The 20,424-nt window shown below is 37.5% G+C and overlaps 1 protein-coding gene across 2 annotated transcripts in view; it reads left to right on the forward strand.

Moving 5' to 3' along the window:
• LOC134801012 (cGMP-specific 3',5'-cyclic phosphodiesterase-like) overlaps positions 1–20,424 on the forward strand; it is a 195,549-nt gene that overhangs the window by 123,982 nt on the left and 51,143 nt on the right. For both annotated transcript variants that reach the window (XR_010145621.1, XM_063773511.1), the window contains one exon: positions 7,751–7,867. Coding sequence is in view for 1 of the 2 variants with exons in the window: in XM_063773511.1 (XP_063629581.1) it covers positions 7,751–7,867 (117 nt within the window). In the remaining variant the exon portion in view is untranslated. The remainder of the gene's footprint in view (positions 1–7,750; positions 7,868–20,424) is intronic.

Raw genomic sequence — 20,424 nt, forward strand, 5'->3', positions numbered from 1 at the left:
TGGGGAGAGAAATACTTAGAAAAGAATAAGTTAACCGAAATGTTTGCCTTTAAGAGAGTTTCAATGGTGTGGTTAGAAGTTTTTCGGGATTATTAGGAAATATAATTTTTCGGCGAAGGAAAACTTTGTGAAGAAATTCAGCACAGGCTTCGAACTAAAATTCATTCGCGGAGACTAAAGGCCTAAATGCAATGATGTAGGTGACGTTAAGACGGCTACTGCTGTATCACTGTTGCTATATTAAGGGGCCCACAGATTACCAGTTCGCCGGACGATATCAGCCTGTCAGTTATTCGGAACTGTCACCTATTGCGATTATTTACTGCTGTGCCTTGACGCGGACGCTGTATATCTCAACTTCCTTGATAAAATGAGTGATAGATTGGACGTCATAATCGCGGCAGTAAGTCACTCATTTTACAAGCTTTTTAGAGTTAAACCAAGAAAAGTCTGCAGCGATTTTGATAGCCCACGCAGTGCAAGTGTTATTTATATTATGTCACGTGGATAAAGCTATCCATAATAGGCCTAGATTTGAAAGCGTGTACATCCCAACCATCCAAAATACCAGATTTTTATAATAGGCCGGCTATTTTTGGGTTCGATGTCAGCTTTGCACACCTGGGGGTGTCTGTTTGTCGCCATTGACGTCGCTTGACGTCATTTGTGGGGATCCGGGAAACGAATATAGGCTTGTTTTACATAACAAGAGTGGGGAAAAACGCTGACACAACTATTGCTAGCTATAATCTAGCAATCAAGTTTTGTCAGTGGGTAACCGAGTCAGTGCCTGATTTTTCAAGTGAAAAATGCTTGTGCTAGGGATTTATTATATATCGTCTCAAGTGTTATCGATATCAGAACAAGCTATTTCTAAATTATAATAACAAATGTAGTCATCCTTGAAGTAAACAATATTAATCAAGAGTTTTAGTTCTAGGGAATGCAAATTGGTTATTTTCGGTTATTTTTTGTATGGAAATTATCGGTTATTAACCGAAACCGCGGTTATTTCCATACAAAAAATATCCGATTTGCATTCCCTAGTTAGTTCCTTTACAGTGCATATGGTGCTACTTTCCCGCACTAGTGCATCAATGCAATAATGATGCATGATAAGTCAGAAGCGCGTATGTGACACCTTTAAATATGGGAACATCCATAGACTACGAAAACCGCTTAGCGTTGCTTGTTAGTCTCTATGGAGCCTATGGGGGTGGCCAAAATCGAGAAAAAACTGTCTAAAAATTTAATTTAGCAAGGAGCAAGTACCAGGGCCTCATGAATTGAGTAACGAGAAGGTGTCGTTGACCAACCCGCCGGGCCCCGGCGGCCGGGGCGCGGACGAGAATGAAGGTATCGCGGCTGCTCGCGTATCTTAGCTGTACACTTTTGGTTTGTTTACCTATATGATTCTACTAGTTTAAAGTATTATTTTGTTGACTCGTAGAAAAAGTATTGTATACAATAGTGATATCTGATATAATCATACTTTTTAATCTCGCACCCATTAAGGCCACTCAGCGAGTTCGTGGCCTTAACACGGTACTCGACTGAAGAGCTCTCCATTATATCACGATTGTATAAAATACTAATGTAAGTACCTGTATACCTACCTCCTCCACTTTCCTTTGAAACAGTATTTCAGACATTGCTCAATCATTCGCTAAAATGTAGGTACTATTTATTAAGTAACCTACTTATTCCTCATTATTTCTTCTATCTTACCTTACTATGATTTAAAAGACGAAAGAAATGTGATGCGAAGCCACTGGAAACTTCAAAAGTCGTTAGACCGAAGACCGAATAAAATAAATGGAGCGTGCCATAATTGTTCACAACAAGACCCGAAGTTATTTTTCGAATTTTCAACTGAAAGGAGCTGCTTTTCGCAAATACCTACTCCATTGAATTTATTTTGTGGTAAGCAGAAACGTCTGCAAATAAAGGGAAAGAGGAAAAACTCAGGCTCGGGCGAGACTCGAAGTGGCGACTCCAAGATATTAGCCCACGTCTCTACCAACTGCGCTATCGCTTACCCATTGTTTTTTTTTCCTAGCCTATTTGAGTGTCCCACTGCTGGGCAAAGGCCTCTCCCCTTAATTTCTACGACTCCCGATTTGGTGTTTCCTACCGCCAGTTATTCAGGAAGCTGTCCAGGTCATCGCGCCATCTCCGTTTGGGCCATTGATAGTGAATATTTTTACCATAGCCTTTAAATGACCTTAGGTGGACGCAAATAGATAGATAGATACATACTTTATTCATTTCCCCAACATACATGGTAGGTGGGTATTGATAGATAAAAAGATGTTTTACATACAAATCTAAAGTATTTGCCGTTAGCCAGCTCATCTATTTTTCAATTCCAATAAAATACGTCAGATATTCGTTACATGTCGGAGTCGATTATACCCCTAGTGTACATTTCATTCGATATCGTGACGTGACGTACGCGTTTACGTAAGTGTCATTTTGTATGGGATTTTGAGTTTCGAAAACGTCCCGCTTGGCGCGCTGTTCCAAATCCCATACAAAAATATTACCTTACGCCCTAGAGATAGAATCTTAATGCCTTCATCTAAACTAAAAATGCACGCCTCTAGTCCACATGCAATGTGTATAAAAGTGTACAATAAACTCCCAAAGGCAATTAGAGACGAAGAAACAAATAGGTACTTTATTTAACAGAAAAATTACTAAATATTTATTAGACAGCTGCTTTTACTCAGTGCAAGAGTTCTTAGATAGTTAATTATAGTAATAGTATTTAATATAGTAGTTTAGATATCGCAACCTAAAAACCTGTACACGTATATAATAGCCTTAAGCCATAGTAATTAAGTTAGATTTAAGTTATATTGCAGTGCCCTACAGGGTTTCATAGCTGAACCAATATGATGTACCAACCTATGTAATAACCTATGAAAGCAATAAATACACTGATTACTGATTACTGAAAATAGACGCAAAAGCGAACGCTCGTCATGCTATCGAATTAAATGTACACTATGGGTTCTGTATATAGACTCATACAATGAAGAACTGTTAAAAAACCTGTGCAAGAAAATCAGTCGCGAACCCATTCAACCCTCCAAATGAGCTTTGGCTGAACATTCACGTTTCTAAAGCCTCCGTAATAGTACCTTTGTAAGCAGGAAGTGGTTTATTCCGGGCTCTTCCGCTTGCAGTTTCAAAATGGCCGACAAACAATGGAAGGTGTTACATGGCTTGATGGTTATATTGATTCTTTTTATTCTGTTAGGGTTAGTTTGACGACAAAATATAAAAAAACCGGCCAAGTGTAAGTCGGACCCACGCACGAAGGGTTCCGTACCATTACGCAAAAAACGGATAAAAAATCACATTTGTTGTATGGGAGCCCCACTTAAATATTTATTTTATTCTGTTTTTAGTATTTGTTGTTATAAAGGCAACAGAAATACATCATCTGTGAAAATTTCAATTGTCTAGCTATCACCGTTCATGAGTTACAGCCTGGTGATAGACAGACAGACGGACAGACGGACGGACAGCGGAGTCTTAGTAATAGGGTCCCGTTTTTACCCTTTGGGTACGGAACCCTAAAAAGTATATATTTCTACGTTGAGACTACTTGTGACAGTTTTATTCATTAAAACCAAAATATTACTTTGCTAATCCGCGAAGCGGCTGAATGGCCTCAGATCGCACAGGATAAGAACGAATGGCGAAATCTATTGTCGGAGGCCAAGATCCACTTCGGGTCGCTGAGCCAGCGAAGTAAGTGTAAGTAAGTAATCCGCGAAAAGATAAGATAAGTACCTACTTAAAAAAATATTTTTAGTGGGTTACAGCGATCGGACCGTTGCTCCTGCTGCGGAAGATCGCGATTTAAAAATGGCAATGGACTTCAAAGCATACGGTGAACAATTTCATGGAATGATATTTATTTAATTTGCATTTGGTTATATGTATTTACTCAAAGAAACTTTGAAGTTTTGTTTCGTCTCTCGTTGAAAAAGTAGTTATGATGTCAACATTTTTATAGCTGTGCTTTTTAGGGTTCCGTACCCAAAGGGTAAAAACCGGGCAAGTGCAAGTCGGACTCGCGCACGAAGGGTTCCGTACCATAATGCAAAAAAAAAACGAAAAAAAAAGCAAAAAAAAAACGGTCACCCATCCAAGTACTGACCACTCCCGACGTTGCTTAACTTTGGTCAAAAAACACGTTTGTTGTATGGGAGCCCCATTTAAATCTTTATTTTATTCTGTTTTTAATATTTGTTGTTATAGCGGCAACAGAAATACATCATCTGTGAAAATTTCAACTGCCTAGCTATCACGGTTCATGAGATACAGCCTGGTGACAGACGGACGGACGGACGGACGGACGGACGGACAGCGGAGTCTTAGTAATAGGGTCCCGTTTTTACCCTTTGGGTACGGAACCCTAAAAACGGGACCCTATCCACTGTCCGTCTGTCTGTCTATCCGTCTGTCCGTCTGTCCGTCTGTCCGTCCGTCCGTCTATCTGTCACCAGGCTGTATCTCATGAACCGTGACAGCTATCCAGTTGAAATGTTCACAAAATGTTTTATTTGTCTTCCCCTATAACAACAAATACCAAAATTAGTACGGAACCCTCGGTGGGCGACTCTGACTCCCACTTGTCCGGGTTTTTAAATAACTCTTTAACAGGAATAAAAACAACATTACCTACCCTTTGTCTCAGTTATTCGCCAATCAATAAAGTCACTTAAAAGTAAGAAACCTTAGAAATCAAATTATGCATTTTCCCCTTTTCCCTTTTAATCCTGGAGAAAAGGTCCTTTGAAGTTGCCAAATGGTAATTGAAACTAGAAAGGGAGATGCGAATTAAAATGTCTTCAGTTGCTAATTGGGAGACACTACATAATTTACTCTCTGATGTAGGAAAAATTATCTATACCGCTATATCAAGTAAGATTTTAAAAATCTTAACAAAATCGTCAAAATTGTAGTTTGGCCATTTACTTTTACAAGACTTTGTTTTCCTTTTTGAAGTGAAAACTTCTTTAGCGGCGCTGAGCACTTTTTGAGGGGGGGGGGGGGGGGGGGGGGGGGGAATGATAAACTCGAGACAGCGTAACGCATAACGCGCTGACGTCATGTGTGACGGACAATGTTATTCACCAAAGAACTTTAGTCATAACGTATCATAATCAGGTCAATTATTTAAAACTGGACTTTTATATTAAGCAATAAAGCTCAATGTTCTAATCTTGTACGGGCTGAAATACGAGGATCTCACAGTTACATTCTAACTTTATATCACTCCAATATAATTCAATAAAGCTACATCTTGATGAAATCGCTAATAAAAGTGAACTCTAGTCTGGTGAATAAAACTCAAAATATCATGACCAAATATATTTAGATGCGAGGTCTGCAAGGTAACTTTATAATTTCTATTCGAATTTTAAACAATTAAAGCTACAAATTTAAGCTCACTGGCCAGCAATTTCGGAACTAAAGTGTTTCAATAGAAAGGAGGATGGGTCAGTTATACATAGTGCTGCAGACATTTTGGACTAGTCATTGAGTTTTCACTTCTGTCGGCACTCCCGGAGTGCAACCCGTTGTTTTTTTTTCATACCTCTGTGAAACTAACAAAGGTTTGTTAATAATTTATAAAGTAGTGTTTCTATTTTAAATAACGCTACATTTAACTAACCATTCGTAAACCTTACTGTAAGGAGATTAAGTCTAAAATATGTCAGTTAATTGGGTCACTGTTGTGATCGCCCTCGTATTGCGGACCAGGCACTCAGAGTATCAGTTCTGATGTCATTACTTATAACTTCTATCATCTCTCAGTCGGAACATCGACTAACCCTTTCTTACGTTAAGAACAAATTAACCAATTCCAGAGAGACCGAAAAGATACCATAACTTCTAAGTCGGAAGGCATATTTTTATTTAACCCTGAGACGACCCAGTTTGCCCTTCAGTTTGGGAAAACGTGCGTGCTAATTGAGATTGATACTTTTGAATAATGGATGGATCTTAAAATGGATATTTTAGCCGTTATAGCCTTTTTGCCTGGCGCCAGCTATAGCCTTTGCTACTATAGCTCTATAAATTATCTCCGGCGGTTAGTAAATTCAATTCAATTGAATTAAGCGGACACATTCAAAAATAAATATTTGTGAACATAAACAAATATTTGTGAGCAAAAAGAAATATTTGTGAACAAAAATAAATATTTGTGAACAAAAATAAATATTTGTGAACAAAAAGAAATATTTGTGAACAAAAAGAAATATTTGTGAACAAAATGAAATATTTGAGAATCAAGAAGTACTTAATATTTGTGAACTCTCACTCTCTTGTGAACTGTATCTCTCTTTCTTTCTTGCACGTGTTCTGTCTTGTTCTATTTCTATTCTGTTTCTGTTTTAGTTTTAGGAGTTAAAATTCTTTGTCGTCCGACATATCGGACAAGACTGTCGGACGGATGGTAATTATCACTATTGCTATTGAAGCGGTATAAGATATAATAATCATGTTATTTATATGAATAATAGATGGTATTCCCGACCGAAGCTATAATTTACCATTTTTCCGTCGCTTTTTTCCCCGAGGAACATTTATTTTGATAAAATGTGCGCCTGCCAAATGCCAGTAATTGAGGCCTTCCAGGGGGTAGAATAAAATATCACCTTCAATATTTAATACATAGCCTTGGGGAAACGTCTTGAGTACCGTTAAAACGGAGTGGCTTTAGGAAAATTTGGGGTTACTTTGATAGTTTTAAAACGGGCGTAAAATTACCATTATTTTTTTCATGTAAAATGTTGCCATGACGAGACCTTATGGCTCGCACTGCCAAAAAGTTATCAGATCTCATGTAAAGCCAAGGTTCTAACTCTACACGCCTTAACTTCACAAACTCTACACCGTAGTCAAACATGTGGCTTGGCCGTTACGTTCTAGAAGAACTTTTTGTATAACAGAAAAGTAATGAACAGTGAATACATTTCTCACCTTACGGGCCGCCATACACGGACTGCTTTGAGCACTCAGTGCCAACAGCTTCAAGCGGTCGCCGTTGGGTGATCTGCAGTTTCAATACAAAATCGTCATTCGCAATACACGAACAGCTCAAGCAGTTGCAACTGCTTCGGGCGGTTGGCTGCGCGGTGAAATTTCATCATGCGGTCAAGCTGCAAAAGCAGTCCGTGTATGTTGATCACTGGGTTACTGCTCGAGCAGTCCGTGTATGGCGGCTCTACCACGCCCATGTGACGGTAGCAACATTTTACCTGAAAATGTTTTTATCACATCACCTATTCGGAAAGGGGGTTTTTCGTCCCTGCTAGGAGGGATCAAAGTGGCACTTTTCTTCCCTGCTAGGAGGGATCAAAGTGGTACTTTTCTGTTCTAGGACACATTTTTTTTCTTTTTTGCATACAATTTTTTTAGCTTTAAATAATGTTTCGAAACATGATAATTTGCTCATAGGTGATGTGAAAAGCAGTATGTGTCACATGGTAGCAAAACTATTTCCGCCATGGACACTTGAATTCCTCACTACGCTCAGGATTCTATTTTATAGTCCCTCGCTACGCTCGAGATTCTATTGTAGAATCCTTCGCTTCGTTCAGGATTCAATATTCGCGCCCGCCGTAAATATGTCATTTTGCTCCCTTGTGACACAATCTTCTATGGTGGGATCCTTTTGACTGTAAGTTGTAAACCATACATTAAACTTAAACTATCTTTTCAGAGATCGCGGTCTCCAAGCGGCTCAGCAGCTCAGAGGCAGCTCGAGGAGGCGGATCTGTTCATGGACCTGATCAAGGACGTCGCCAACGAGTTGGATATCAACGTGTTATGTCATAAGGTAAGATATGTTTTTCTTAGCCCGTTATAGCAGGGGTCTCCAAACCCCGGCTAAATCCGGCCCGCGACGCGTTATGCGGCCCGCGGACCTCCAAAGCGAGTGCCCACTGTCCGGCCCGCGGGAGCCAGGCTCCAGGGATTCAGCATTCATTGAGAGTGGAACTGTTCCTAGCAGCAGCCACCAGACACCGTCCCCCGTCGCAAAAACCGACGGCGGCCCGCGCGAAAGTTTCTGAGGCGCAATATGGCCCTCAGCTAATAAAGTTTGGAGACCCCTGCGTTATAGTGTCCCACTGCTGGGCAAAGGCCTCTCCCCTTGATTTCCACAATCCCCGTTGTTGAGCTTTTTCCGGCCGGTTACTTATGAAGGCGTCTAAGTTGTCCCGCCATCTCCGTCTGGGCCTGCCACGTCCGCGCTTCTTTTGCGGCATCCACTTGGTGGCTATACTAGCCCACCTATCCGGCTGTAAGTAAAAGAGTTAACGAGTCTGCTTTACTGACTGCCTACCATGCATATGTCACGTCTACACTAAGATATGGCGTCATGTTCTGGGGAAATTCCACTGATCGAGAGGCTGCTTTTAAGGCGCAAAAAAAATGTATGAGATCTGTTTGTAGATTACCGTTACTTGAAACCTGTAAACCACACTTCATTAGGTTCAATATACTAACCCTGCCATGTCTATACATTTTTGAAACTGCGGTTTATGTCAAGAACAACATGCATCAATTTTCAATGTTTAAAAGTGCTCGCAGATGCGACAAAATTTACATCCAATCTGTGAACTCTGCTTTGCTTGCTAAAAGTATTTTTGGGATGGCACCTAAAATATACAATAAGCTGCCAAGACATATTATTACAATAGATAATTTAATTGAATTTAAGAAATGCCTGTATGGATTTTTGGTACAAAAAGCATACTATTCGATAATGGAATATTTACTGAACACATTTTAATTTAGTTTTAAGTACACTCTTATTTTGCTTGACATTTTACATATTATTTTCGCTTGACATTATATTATAATTAGTGCATGCTCCATCTCTTCTGATTTTATATTTGTATGCCAAATGGCAAAACATAGTGAAACATAAATTATTGTATAAGATCTTTATTTAACCTATGTTTACAAATAAATAAATTTTGATTTTGATTTTGATTTTTGTATGCACTGCATATAATACATAACACAGAAAATATTACTTGTTCTGTGATAAATAACTAGAGTTTATACTGAGCAACTTTTACTATGGGACCAACCCCGAAATCGCCAAAAAGACTTGGCTGTTTCATACATTTTCGCTGGTCCATTTTTCGCGATTTTGGGGTTGGTCCCATAGTAAAAGTTGCTCAGTATAATCCCAAAGTCTCCCTGGCAACGGGAATGCAGTTATTTTTTAGCCACCGTGTACATATATATCCTTGTGCCGCCCAATGTACCTACATTAAGATGTACACTCAGTTTCGATGCAATGTCAACCTTTATTAAAAACAACGTAGGTAGCATTTCATTTGTCTCGTAAAATTTTCGAACAAAAGTAATTCAACCCAATTGAAATTACAACAAGATTTTAACTTCCTTGGCTATAATTTTGTATGGTGGGCGGCACAAGGACAAGACTATGGAAAATGACTGTCAAGCAGGTAATTGTTCCAAATAATCATTAATTGAAGACATTAGATCGTTCCCGTTTATATATCGAGCGGAGGACGTTTACGCCGCGCCGCTTAACTCAGAGGTTTACGAGGGCGCTTGTAACTTTAGCTGTAAACGGTAAAATTGAACAAGTTTATGTTCCAGTACGCAGATCACAGCCCATAGGATAGGGCATTAAAGATGACACGCTAGACCAGGCCGGAGCCAGGCCGGAGCTTCCGGCGCTTCGTTTTCTATGGAAGCGCCACGTGATCACCGATAGGATCGTCAAGGTCGTGTCAAAACCAGTTCAAAATTATAACACATGATGTGTTATAATTTTGAACTGGTTTTGTTAATTAATCAAGATCAAAGATCAAATTCATAACCACTTAATACACTCAGAATATTCTTTGTCGTCCCACTGAGACAGAGTGGTCGTGGTCGTCATATCAGGACCGGTGGCAATCTTCACAATCCGTCGCTATTCTTCCCGTAGCCCTCCTTGTACAGTCACGCTCCGTGATTGTTACGCCATATAGGGTTCTAGCTAAATTGGACATTCCATAGCGTAAGTAGTGAACATCCAATTTAGCTAGGACGATAGATGGCGTAACAATCGCGGAGCGTGATGGTACATTCATGTAGTGGTCCATTGAGTGCATTTTTGACTAAGTCACACACAAAAATCAGAATTAGCGGGGTAGAAAAGGGAGATGGGAATTTTCTATGGAAGTGGTATGTGAAAATTCCACGCTGATAAAGTTACAGAGGCAGAAGCTAAATACTTTTTATAAAGTGTAATCAATGTCTCTCGTACAAACAGCAAAACTCTTCAGTGTCCATCGCTGGACCTTACGCCTTTTGTAATAAGGGTTATGAACTGTCAGTTAACAGTGTGGGCGATTGGTATCAGACAAATCTTGGCATAAAATACGGCGTCTAGTGGGAGACAATGTAAGGAACATTAAAAAGTATTCAAATTTGACTAAACCGTTGTTTTGTAACTCGTTACCTGCTCCGTTTTAACTTTGCCCGGGGCACAGCCGGGGCTTCCTTCCACGTGCCAAAATATTGTCTTTCTCTTTATATTTTCCCCCTCTTTTAAGTATTTAAACACTGTTTAAGACACTAATTGTTTATCGGAGAGAGGATAAACTGGGTGACAAAGTGCACAGTGCCACAAAAAACATATTTTAATACAAACTTTTTCGGTGACATTTCCACACTTTATCATCGTAGGTAAAGTCTTTATAGTGTTAGCTTAGTCCGACTATAGGTACCTACCTACGGTGTTAAGGACGAATTCAAACATTTTCATCGTAATTAGGTACATGATTTCTCAAATGTTGACAAGCATAGGTGGTAATCTTAAATTATGCATGAATAATACATACAATAGGAAAGTTAGGTTATATTTCAAACACTTTATAACCCTTTCTAAGTGTGCCACATTTATCTGTCAATCGAATTGTTATTTTTATAGTTTATATTGTTAGCAACACTGGCGATCTTTAAAAATAAAACAAATAAAATGTGTGTAAGAATTGATTTTTAATAAAAATATAACAGGCGGGTATTCTGGAGAGGAAGGATGATCGAGGTGTAACGGCTGGTTCTTTGTTAAAATAATATAAGTTTAATTAATTGGAAAAGCAGAATACATTGATTTACAAATCAAAGGCTGTATATATTTCTGGAAGCAGATGACCTCTAATATATCCGAAGTGGTAAGAACGTTTAGAGAACCTCAGGTATGTGTTAATTTTGATTACATACAAATTTTAACAACTACACGCCTACAATTTGGAATATCACTTGTATTAAATAATATTGGAGTAGTGTAAAATAACTATACACTAATACAATATTAGTGGCATATGTAAGTAGTGCCAGTAAATTATAAAAAAAATATATACAATCATTGTACAGGGTACAAGTATTGAGATTACAAAAATAAAGGAATAAAGGTTTTTCTGATTAATATTTGTTACCTATTTTACGAATTGACGATTTTGATAAGCGATTAACTTCAACTTCAAACATCTTTATTGCCAATATATGACTTTTAAGTACCCCGTAAGGGCACATCAATTTGTCTTTTACATACTTATACATAAGTATTAAGTATTAACCTTATAAACTACACTGTACAGACATTTTAATAAACTATGTATAAAAAAAAAAGAGTTAATAATAGTATTATGCAGTTTCAAGTACTATTTATTCCGGGAGGATCACCAAAAAAAAAACTCTTGCAGTGAACGGTAACTCTTATCCAGTAAATACTTATGTAAAATGGTCTCAAATAATTTGGGATTTCTTCCCTTAAACAGATAACTGGTACATTACGCAATAGGTGTAGGTACATAATTATATGTTATTATAAAATCATTTAAGGTTCCCCCTTGGTTATCCTGTGTTTATTAAAAGTAAGTATTCATTTTATAATGATGATGGTGTTATGGGTAAGTGTTTCTTTTATCAGCCATAAAGTGGTACTTATGATATGATTTAACTAGCTGACCCGGCGACTTCGTATGTCGTTGTCAGTGAATGTCGTGTTCGACTGTTCGTGCTACCTTTCAGGTGAACTTAGTTTCGGCTTTTATATGCTGACCCGGCAAACTTCGCACCGACCGACTAACAGTGTAAATAATTATTTTTATTTTAAAATATTTCTGTGTCAACTTAGTTAATTAAATGAAGAAAAGAAATAGTAAGCATCAAATTCAAGAAAACAAAATGTAATTAAACTCGGAAGATAACATTAAACATGTTTTAAAGGCGATTGGCCCGAAATTGCATGTTGATGGATTGTGATCTGAATTCAAGATGTTTTTGGAAAAGTATTTCTTAATAAATAATTTTATATTGATAAATCACGCAGAGATGATGTACAATTATTAATGAAATACGTGATTTTATGATCAAATTTATCTATTGTACATGTTTGAATTACGACGTAAAGTTATATATGTCAACGTCAAACAACGAGAAGGACGAACTTATGCGGCAAAAGGAGATGGATGGACCCGTGTTGCATCATGTGTTGTCTGTTAAAGCGCAGTGGCGCCCTCAATCATTTTCTACAATTTCGTGTCGGACTAACCTAGGAGCAATTTTATGGCAATGAATTACTTTTATAATTTTGTTTACATCTATTTTAATAGGTATTAACTGAAATAAATGTCAGATACTGAGAAAGTTACCAAGGCCTACACAAAAACAAATTAAAATATTTTCAGAAAAATAATTTAATTTGTTCTAATATTTCTAACTGTTTAAATAGTTTATCTGATATTCCGATGGAGACAAATCAAACAGTAAAACCATGAAAATGGGTCAGCTGTTCTCGAGTTATGTGTTGTAATATAACAAACACGACTAAGTTTTAAGATGGGTATATAGACTATTATAGATTGTTTATATCATTCAGTGATTTTAGTAAGATTATTTACGAGTAAGCTAAAAAGAAAACTACCCACTAAATATCAAGTGCAGACTACAAGATATTAGCAATTTACGAAACGCTTGTTTTCGCCTTCACGCCCGGTCCAATGTTAATTGACCCCATGTGATATACGGCCATTACACGTGAATGAGGATCAGCATTATTTGGGTTTTCCGTGATGCAGCGATCGGTGAGCTTGATCAATATAGAAATGTATGGTAGACTAACGTTACAATTTACATCTTATACAGTAAGGTCATTACAACTTGCATCGTTTGTCTGCACAATAAAGCTGATATTTCAATGAATAATTTAGTAATGGGGATGACAATTTTTAATTAATGTATCAGTCGATCAAGTTTGTTTTGAGGATCAAATGTGTAAATACAAACCCAGCAGACAATTAGGCGACACTCAGCACCTACTTTATAACCTTTAGAGATAGAATGGCTGTAAAATGGTTGCATAGTCTTAGCTTAGCCAGGCTGAGGTGACATAAAACTGGTTAAGAGGTTCAGCTATAGCTTTAACTTACAGTAGCTGTTTTGCTGCTACTCGTATAATGCGTGTTGGGCAGCTGGTGTTGTGGCTCTATGTGAGTTGTAGGCGGCTGCAATTTGCACTTTGGCTTCTGAGCGGGCAATAAAAAGTCTTTTGTAGCTCCTTGTATTGCAATCGTTGCTTGGCTCCTTTGTGTCACTTGCAGTTGAATAGAGAAGTTGTTAGTCGCGGTTGTGGGTCACGTAGTCGCGGACGAGCGCTGTCCAGTCCAGTACCTTAGTAACACCTTATATGTTATTAGAGACTAACTTACAAGCTGAACCTATAGCGCCATGTAAATTAGGACGTAAATACTGAATAAAAATGCATAGCTTTACTCAATTTTGAACGAATGTTAGCACCATAAGTAATTAAAACTGAACTTCACGAATGTAATTTGATTTTCGGAAATTACATGCGGTGGACCACAATTAGAAGACTGTTATTTTTTTGGATAGATATGCCCAGTATGGTCCAGTATCAGGTCCTGTAAAGTTTTGTTAATGGTACATGTATGTATCTAGTTATTGACGGTATGATTGGTTCCGATATCATAAGTCTGCTGATGACGCTGATGAGCACTATAATGTTTCTTTTTATTTCTCCATTGGATTTCGCTTCAAGCTGTCACAGGGTAGCCTTACGAACGATAATACAAAAATGGAAAATAAAATACTCATGATCTTCCCATCATACTATCGAAATGACGCTGACAGGTTAAATGAGACGTTCGAACGTAGTAGTAAAAGAGAGTACAAATAGAAATGATTTATTAGCAGAAAAAGGGTACAATAAGTGTCTTGGGTTAAGTGTGTAATCGTTTCACCTTCTTCAGCTGTTTATAGGCGGCATGCAGTACACCGTTAATAAGAAATTAACATAGTTACATTTATAAAACTACGAGGTACATGAGCCAAAATGGCAAACATAAATGAGCATTAAAGAATAGGTATACTTAATAACTATACCACCAAGGTGTATCATAGACAGCAGGAATTAAAACAAAGTAACATTTAGTTATCACACAGCGAGTACCTACAAATAGTAAAAAAAAAAAAGTTGGTTCGCTCCTTATGAGCAACATAATCAGTAGGTAATGTTGCGAGTATTATAAAAGCAGTGATCTGGAGGCCAGTCCAATAGAAGTTTGTTAAACTTATGGCCCCGGGTGATTGTGTGAACGGGTATGGTTATTGTATATCTTTTATAAGCATTTTTTCTGCATCTCTGTCATGCAGCGTGGATGGTGTGAGATATTGTGCTCTTGGGTTGACGGAGCACATATCATTTTAAGGTCTTGGAAATATTTTGGATATGATTTTTGAAAATTACAGATTTTGAGTATATACATACATACAAGCCAGATTTACAGTAATATTTAAATAGTGGTTTACAACTGATCCCCATGGGAGCATTTGCTAAAGTATGATGAGACGTGGCCGTGATGGGCCATGGGGACTGCTTCGTAGGAAGCAGATAGTCGTAGTTTTTGCAGGCCAAGACGAAATGGTCAAGTCTTGAACATTGTGACAGAGTGGTTATGGTCCTTCCAATTTAAAAATGAATTGAAATTTAAACCAAAGAACTTAATTTATGTTACCTGTTTTATGAAATGCATAGTCATTTATACGAGTGTTGGGCTGTCGAGGTATTGTTCCATATGGGTGAATTGCATGGGTTGTGTTTTCTGAGCTTAATGAGAAGCTTATTAATTTCCTATCCAATATTTAGTATCAGATGGGGCATTATAAATATTTGTTTTATACATACTTTGATCTTGACCACTGGCTGAAATTATAGTTGTATCGCCATCTGAATATCATTAATGAAAAAAAATCCCCTTCCCCCCTTAAGTAATAAATAAGTGTAGCACCTACTTTAGAAACTATCAAAGAGGTGATCAGTGATTAATTTGGTTGTTAGTTCTAACAAGTTTGCTGATTTCCGTGCACTGCATTCTGTTGGCTAGGTAAGATTTAAGTCAATAATTTGCCTGGCCTCTAAGTTTCATTAGCATATAATTTATTGAGATGCTCGGCATGATCAGTTGAGTCAGATACTTTTGTCATGTCGAGGAAAATTTCCATAATCGGTGACTTATTGAAGTTTTGAGTCACAAATTTGACACATTCAAAACAAGCCAATTCTGGATTTGGTCCTTTACGGAACCCAAATTGGTCAGGGTGTGAAATGTCATGTTTAGTAAGGAGGTTATTATTGTCTTTTGTTAATAAAAAGCTTTTTCTATTAATTTTGATATTATTGGGACAATCACTGTTGTGCTGTAATTACACTGTAAAACTGCGATCTGTAATTGTTGGGATCGTTACTTTAAGATCGTCAAACGAAGCTTTAAGCTGTTCTGGGAGGGGGCCTTGACTGAAGGATAAATGTACATGAGCAAGAGGTCTGCTTAAAAATAACCTGCCTGACTTCACTGGTTCGGTTGAAATATCGTCAGTACCAAAGGTTTTACTATTACTCAACTACTGTTGGCATTAAGAGAATCGTATTGTGGACTATTCTCAACATTTAGTTTGTTTGTCAACTCATTGAAATTACTTAATCGATAAAATTATTAATGTAGGATAGTACATTACCTGTATCTTACTAATTATTATTGGTAGATCTTATAATTCATTTTTAAAGTAATTATATCTGTTGTCTGATCTAAATTTGGTACCTGCGTGGGTATATGACATTCCAGGTTGCTTTACATTTGTGTATTATTGTTAGAAGATACATATATATTTGCTATTGCAATTTGTGTATACATTTTTTTAATATCTTGTCATATTTTTGAAGAGTTTATTGTTTGGCAGATAACCTCTTGGTTCCCTTTTGTCGATGATGATGATGATGATAATGATGGGAAAACACAGATCGGAAAAAGTCTGAATAAGACACAGGATAATTAAACGCTTCCTGAGCGTTGTTCGAGCTAATAGCTTCACAAAAGAAGAGACCCTCGGAGCCTTTATGCTATCATGAAGCTTTCGAATGTTGAATCAACAATAAATCCTTTTCGGTTCAATCCGGGTCGTGCCAGTCTTGATTTCATTGATGTTTGAGGTGACAGGTCATAATCTGATAATTCAAGTTGGTGGGTGTCAGTTAGCATTACGCACACATTAATGCATGGATCCTGGTTGGTGCTTTTGTGTGCATTGCCATGTTAAAACTTCTCATTATACTTGATAGCTCCTTTGTAGATAAATTGTCTCTTGGAGTGTCTATATTCCGATCACCATGAACAACAATATTTCTCTATTTGAGTGTTAAAAATTGAGGTAAATTGTTATCAGGCTTGTGAGGAAAAACACAGTAATGGGACTGAGTTTTTATGGTATTCTATAAATTGTAATTGTTATGCAGTAAATGCTAGTTGTTTCAATGCCGCAACATTTAAACATGAAAATGAAAAAGGTTTGGTGAGGCAGATTAAAGTGGAGGTTTGACGCTAAATGTGGAATCATAACCTTATCCTCAGTTTATTGTTCGGTATGAAATGATTATTTACTGTTGAGTGGAGAAGTGACGAAAAGGAAATTGTTAGTAGTCTGCTACTAATTGTATTACCAGTTGTAACTGACATGAGTTTATTTTCAGTGTTTGGAGTGTGTCCTCACGTCTACGGCGACGTGTACACATAAGACGGAATGTGTGATCTCGTCTACGGTGACGTGAGTAAGAAGGAATGTGTGATCTTGTCTACGGTGACAGACACACATTTAAAAAAAGAAGGTATGTGTAATCTTGTCTACGGTGACGGATACACATTAAAAACAAAGAAGGTATGTGTGATCTTGTCTACGGTGACGGACACACATTAAAAAAAAAAAGAAGGTATGTGTAATCTTGTCTACGGTGACGGATACACATTAAAAACAAAGAAGGTATGTGTGATCTTGTCTACGGTGACGGATACACATGAGATAAGGAGTGTGTGATCTCGTCTACGGTGACGTGTACACATAAGAAGGAGTGTGTGATCTCGTCTACGGTGACGTGTACACATAAGGAGTGTGTGATCTCATCTACGGTGACGTGTACACATAAGAAGGAGTGCGTGATCTCGTCGACGGTGACGTGCACACTTGCAAAGAAGCGACGTCTACGCTGAAGAATTGTGTGATTAAATCGACGATGATGAGTGCAATTTCTGAAATAATTGCTTGCATAATGAACGTTATGTTATATCAAAGTGATACATTGCCATAGAAAGTTTTATTTCATTTTAGTTTTTTATATGCTTATTAAAGCCTGCCGAAAAAGGATTCACGCAGGCGTCGAAGGAGAGGCGGCCGCGCAAGGCGCCTCGCAAGAGCCAGTGTGGCACAGCGGAGCCAGATATTGCATCTGGACTGAGGGCTGCCACGCCGAATACGGCGCTATACGTATCGCGCCTGCATGTTTCCGCCACGGCTGACGATGTGGTGGAATATCTGCGCAAGAACACCCGTTACGAGTTGAAAGTGTTCCAGCTGCGATCGCGTCATTACGTGCACTTCCGCTCGTTTGTGGTGCGCGTGCCGCGGCCGCTGCTGGAAGCCATCGCGAACACGGACTTCTGGCCGAAGGGTGTGATATTTCGGCGGTTCCGTGGGAATCTGCCGAATCCTACACCAGAGCAAGTGACGCCGCAACAGAAAACTGCGTCACGAAAATGATTTTTTAGTATTTAACTTTTTTATAATTGTATATACATATATGTTAGTTTGTAAGGTATGTATCTGTGGGCCTTAGCAGCCTGAAAATAAATGCTTTGATTTTTTTGATTTGATTGATTAATGATGTATTGTATAAGATTAAAGTTACATTTTGGAATACTAGTTTTGTTAATGTGTTTATTGTAAATAAATTCTTGATTGTTAAGAGATATAAAATAATTGTATGAGGCCATACGCCTTGTGTAGAATGGCCGAGCATTAACCGGAATGGGGACATTCCTACAACAGAATGGCCGTCTGTTAGCAACACTGGCGATCTTTAAAAATAAAACAAATAAAATGTGGGTAAGAATTGATTTTTAATAAAAATATAACAGGCGGGTATTCTGGAGAGGAAGGATGATCGAGGTGTAACGGCTGGTTCTTTGTTAAAATAATATAAGTTTAATTAATTGGAAAAGCAGAATACATTGATTTACAAATCAAAGGCTGTATATATTTCTGGAAGCAGATGACCTCTAATAATATTTATATAAAAACAGTGCATTTATAACCATTATACACGAGTATTAGTCCTTATATCATAAAATTCATAAAAGCGCAGAGAATCTGTATGCGGCCGGCGTTTGTAAATAGCCAATACTCTGATTTAATTTTGGAGGAAAAAAGTTACAACACTTTTGATGTTTTTACCCTATTTTTGGCTAGTGAAAAACATTCCCGCACCAAAAACCCCAATGTATGTTTATAAGTGTGCCACATTTATCTATCAATCAAATTTATATTTAAGTATCTAGTATATAAAACAGTGCATAACCATTATACACGAGTTAATACTCATAAAAACGCAGAGAATCTGTATGCGGCCGGCGTTCGCAAATAGCCAATTAAATCAATGACGCCACGTGCGCCGGGCAATCGGATTTAAATGTCCGCGGCAGCTCCTATGTCAGTTTAACTTAGTTATGTATGATTTAAAGAGGCTCTTTATATAGTCTGTATCTATAGGTATTTAAAAAAGAGTAAACAAAATCTACCCTCATATGGCTCCTCTCCTCCTTCCCACCTTTCTATTAAGGCGACTTGATTTAAGATTTTTACCCAAAAATCGCGCAATGACTCGGTTATCCACTGTCAAAACTTGATTGCTAGATATACTCTGTATCTTTAGGTATTTACATGGTATAATAATATACTCCGCCTGGTACTCTATTCCGAGATTCGCGTATGACCTAACTGACACGGGCCTACGTCATCATGCTGTTTACAGGTTCTCAAACTTTAAAATGTGGGAGAATTTTAACCAACGGTGAAAATTATTTTAAAGGCATTAATTTTAAGTTATTCATGTAGAAACATAGTAAAATAAAACAAATCTAATGTATTAAATTAAACTTTATTTATCTATACAAGACAAACGTTTGAAAAACGAATTCACAGTTACACATTAATAACCAAGCTTACGACGTAAAAAGTTTGGAAAACACTGCGACTGCTGACACTGAGCGAGAAGGAAATAACAATTAACACGCGTTCGACAAGGATGACGGTCAGGGCATGAAGTTATCTAGATCCGAATTGTCAAATGTGACAGCGCTATCCTGTGTTGCCAGTAATGTAAACAGAATTACCCGAACGTCTGAAATTTTTTTCGTGAATCGAAAGATATTGCTAACGAATAATTAAAAAAATGACGTGTTATTGTAAAATTTAAGATAAAATACATATAAATGAAAATTATAAAATTATAAAGAAATATTTTAACTTATTAACCATAGGTATAATGTACCCATGTAACATGTTATGTTGAAATAAAGTGGCAATGTTATTGTGACGTAGGCCCGTGTCACTCTGGGAATAGAAGACCATGTTTTATTAGACCATGGGTATTTACTGGAAGAGATCCCTTAAAGGGATAAGTTCGCCTTTTTACTAACTAATGACGAATGTTATATTTCCTGATTTGTTTTGATTTTTGTACAATAAAGTGTTTTACTACTACTACTACTTAAATAATAGTAAACAAAATCTACCCTCAAATGACACCTTAAACCAGTTGAGGGTAGATGAAAACATTACAATGATCAAATAATGTAGGTTAAAGTCAGCTCGTTCAGTGACAAATCCAGGTGGTTTTGTATTTGGTTGGTTAATCAATAATTGTTATATGTACCCGAAAATGTACAAATTATTTGTTTACTTTTATTTAAGTACCTAAAGATACAGAGTATAGGTAGGTCAGTCAGTTAAAAGCCC

The sequence above is a fragment of the Cydia splendana genome, chromosome 21 (assembly GCF_910591565.1).
Source record: "Cydia splendana chromosome 21, ilCydSple1.2, whole genome shotgun sequence".
In the NCBI taxonomy this organism is placed as follows: Eukaryota; Metazoa; Arthropoda; class Insecta; order Lepidoptera; family Tortricidae; genus Cydia; species Cydia splendana.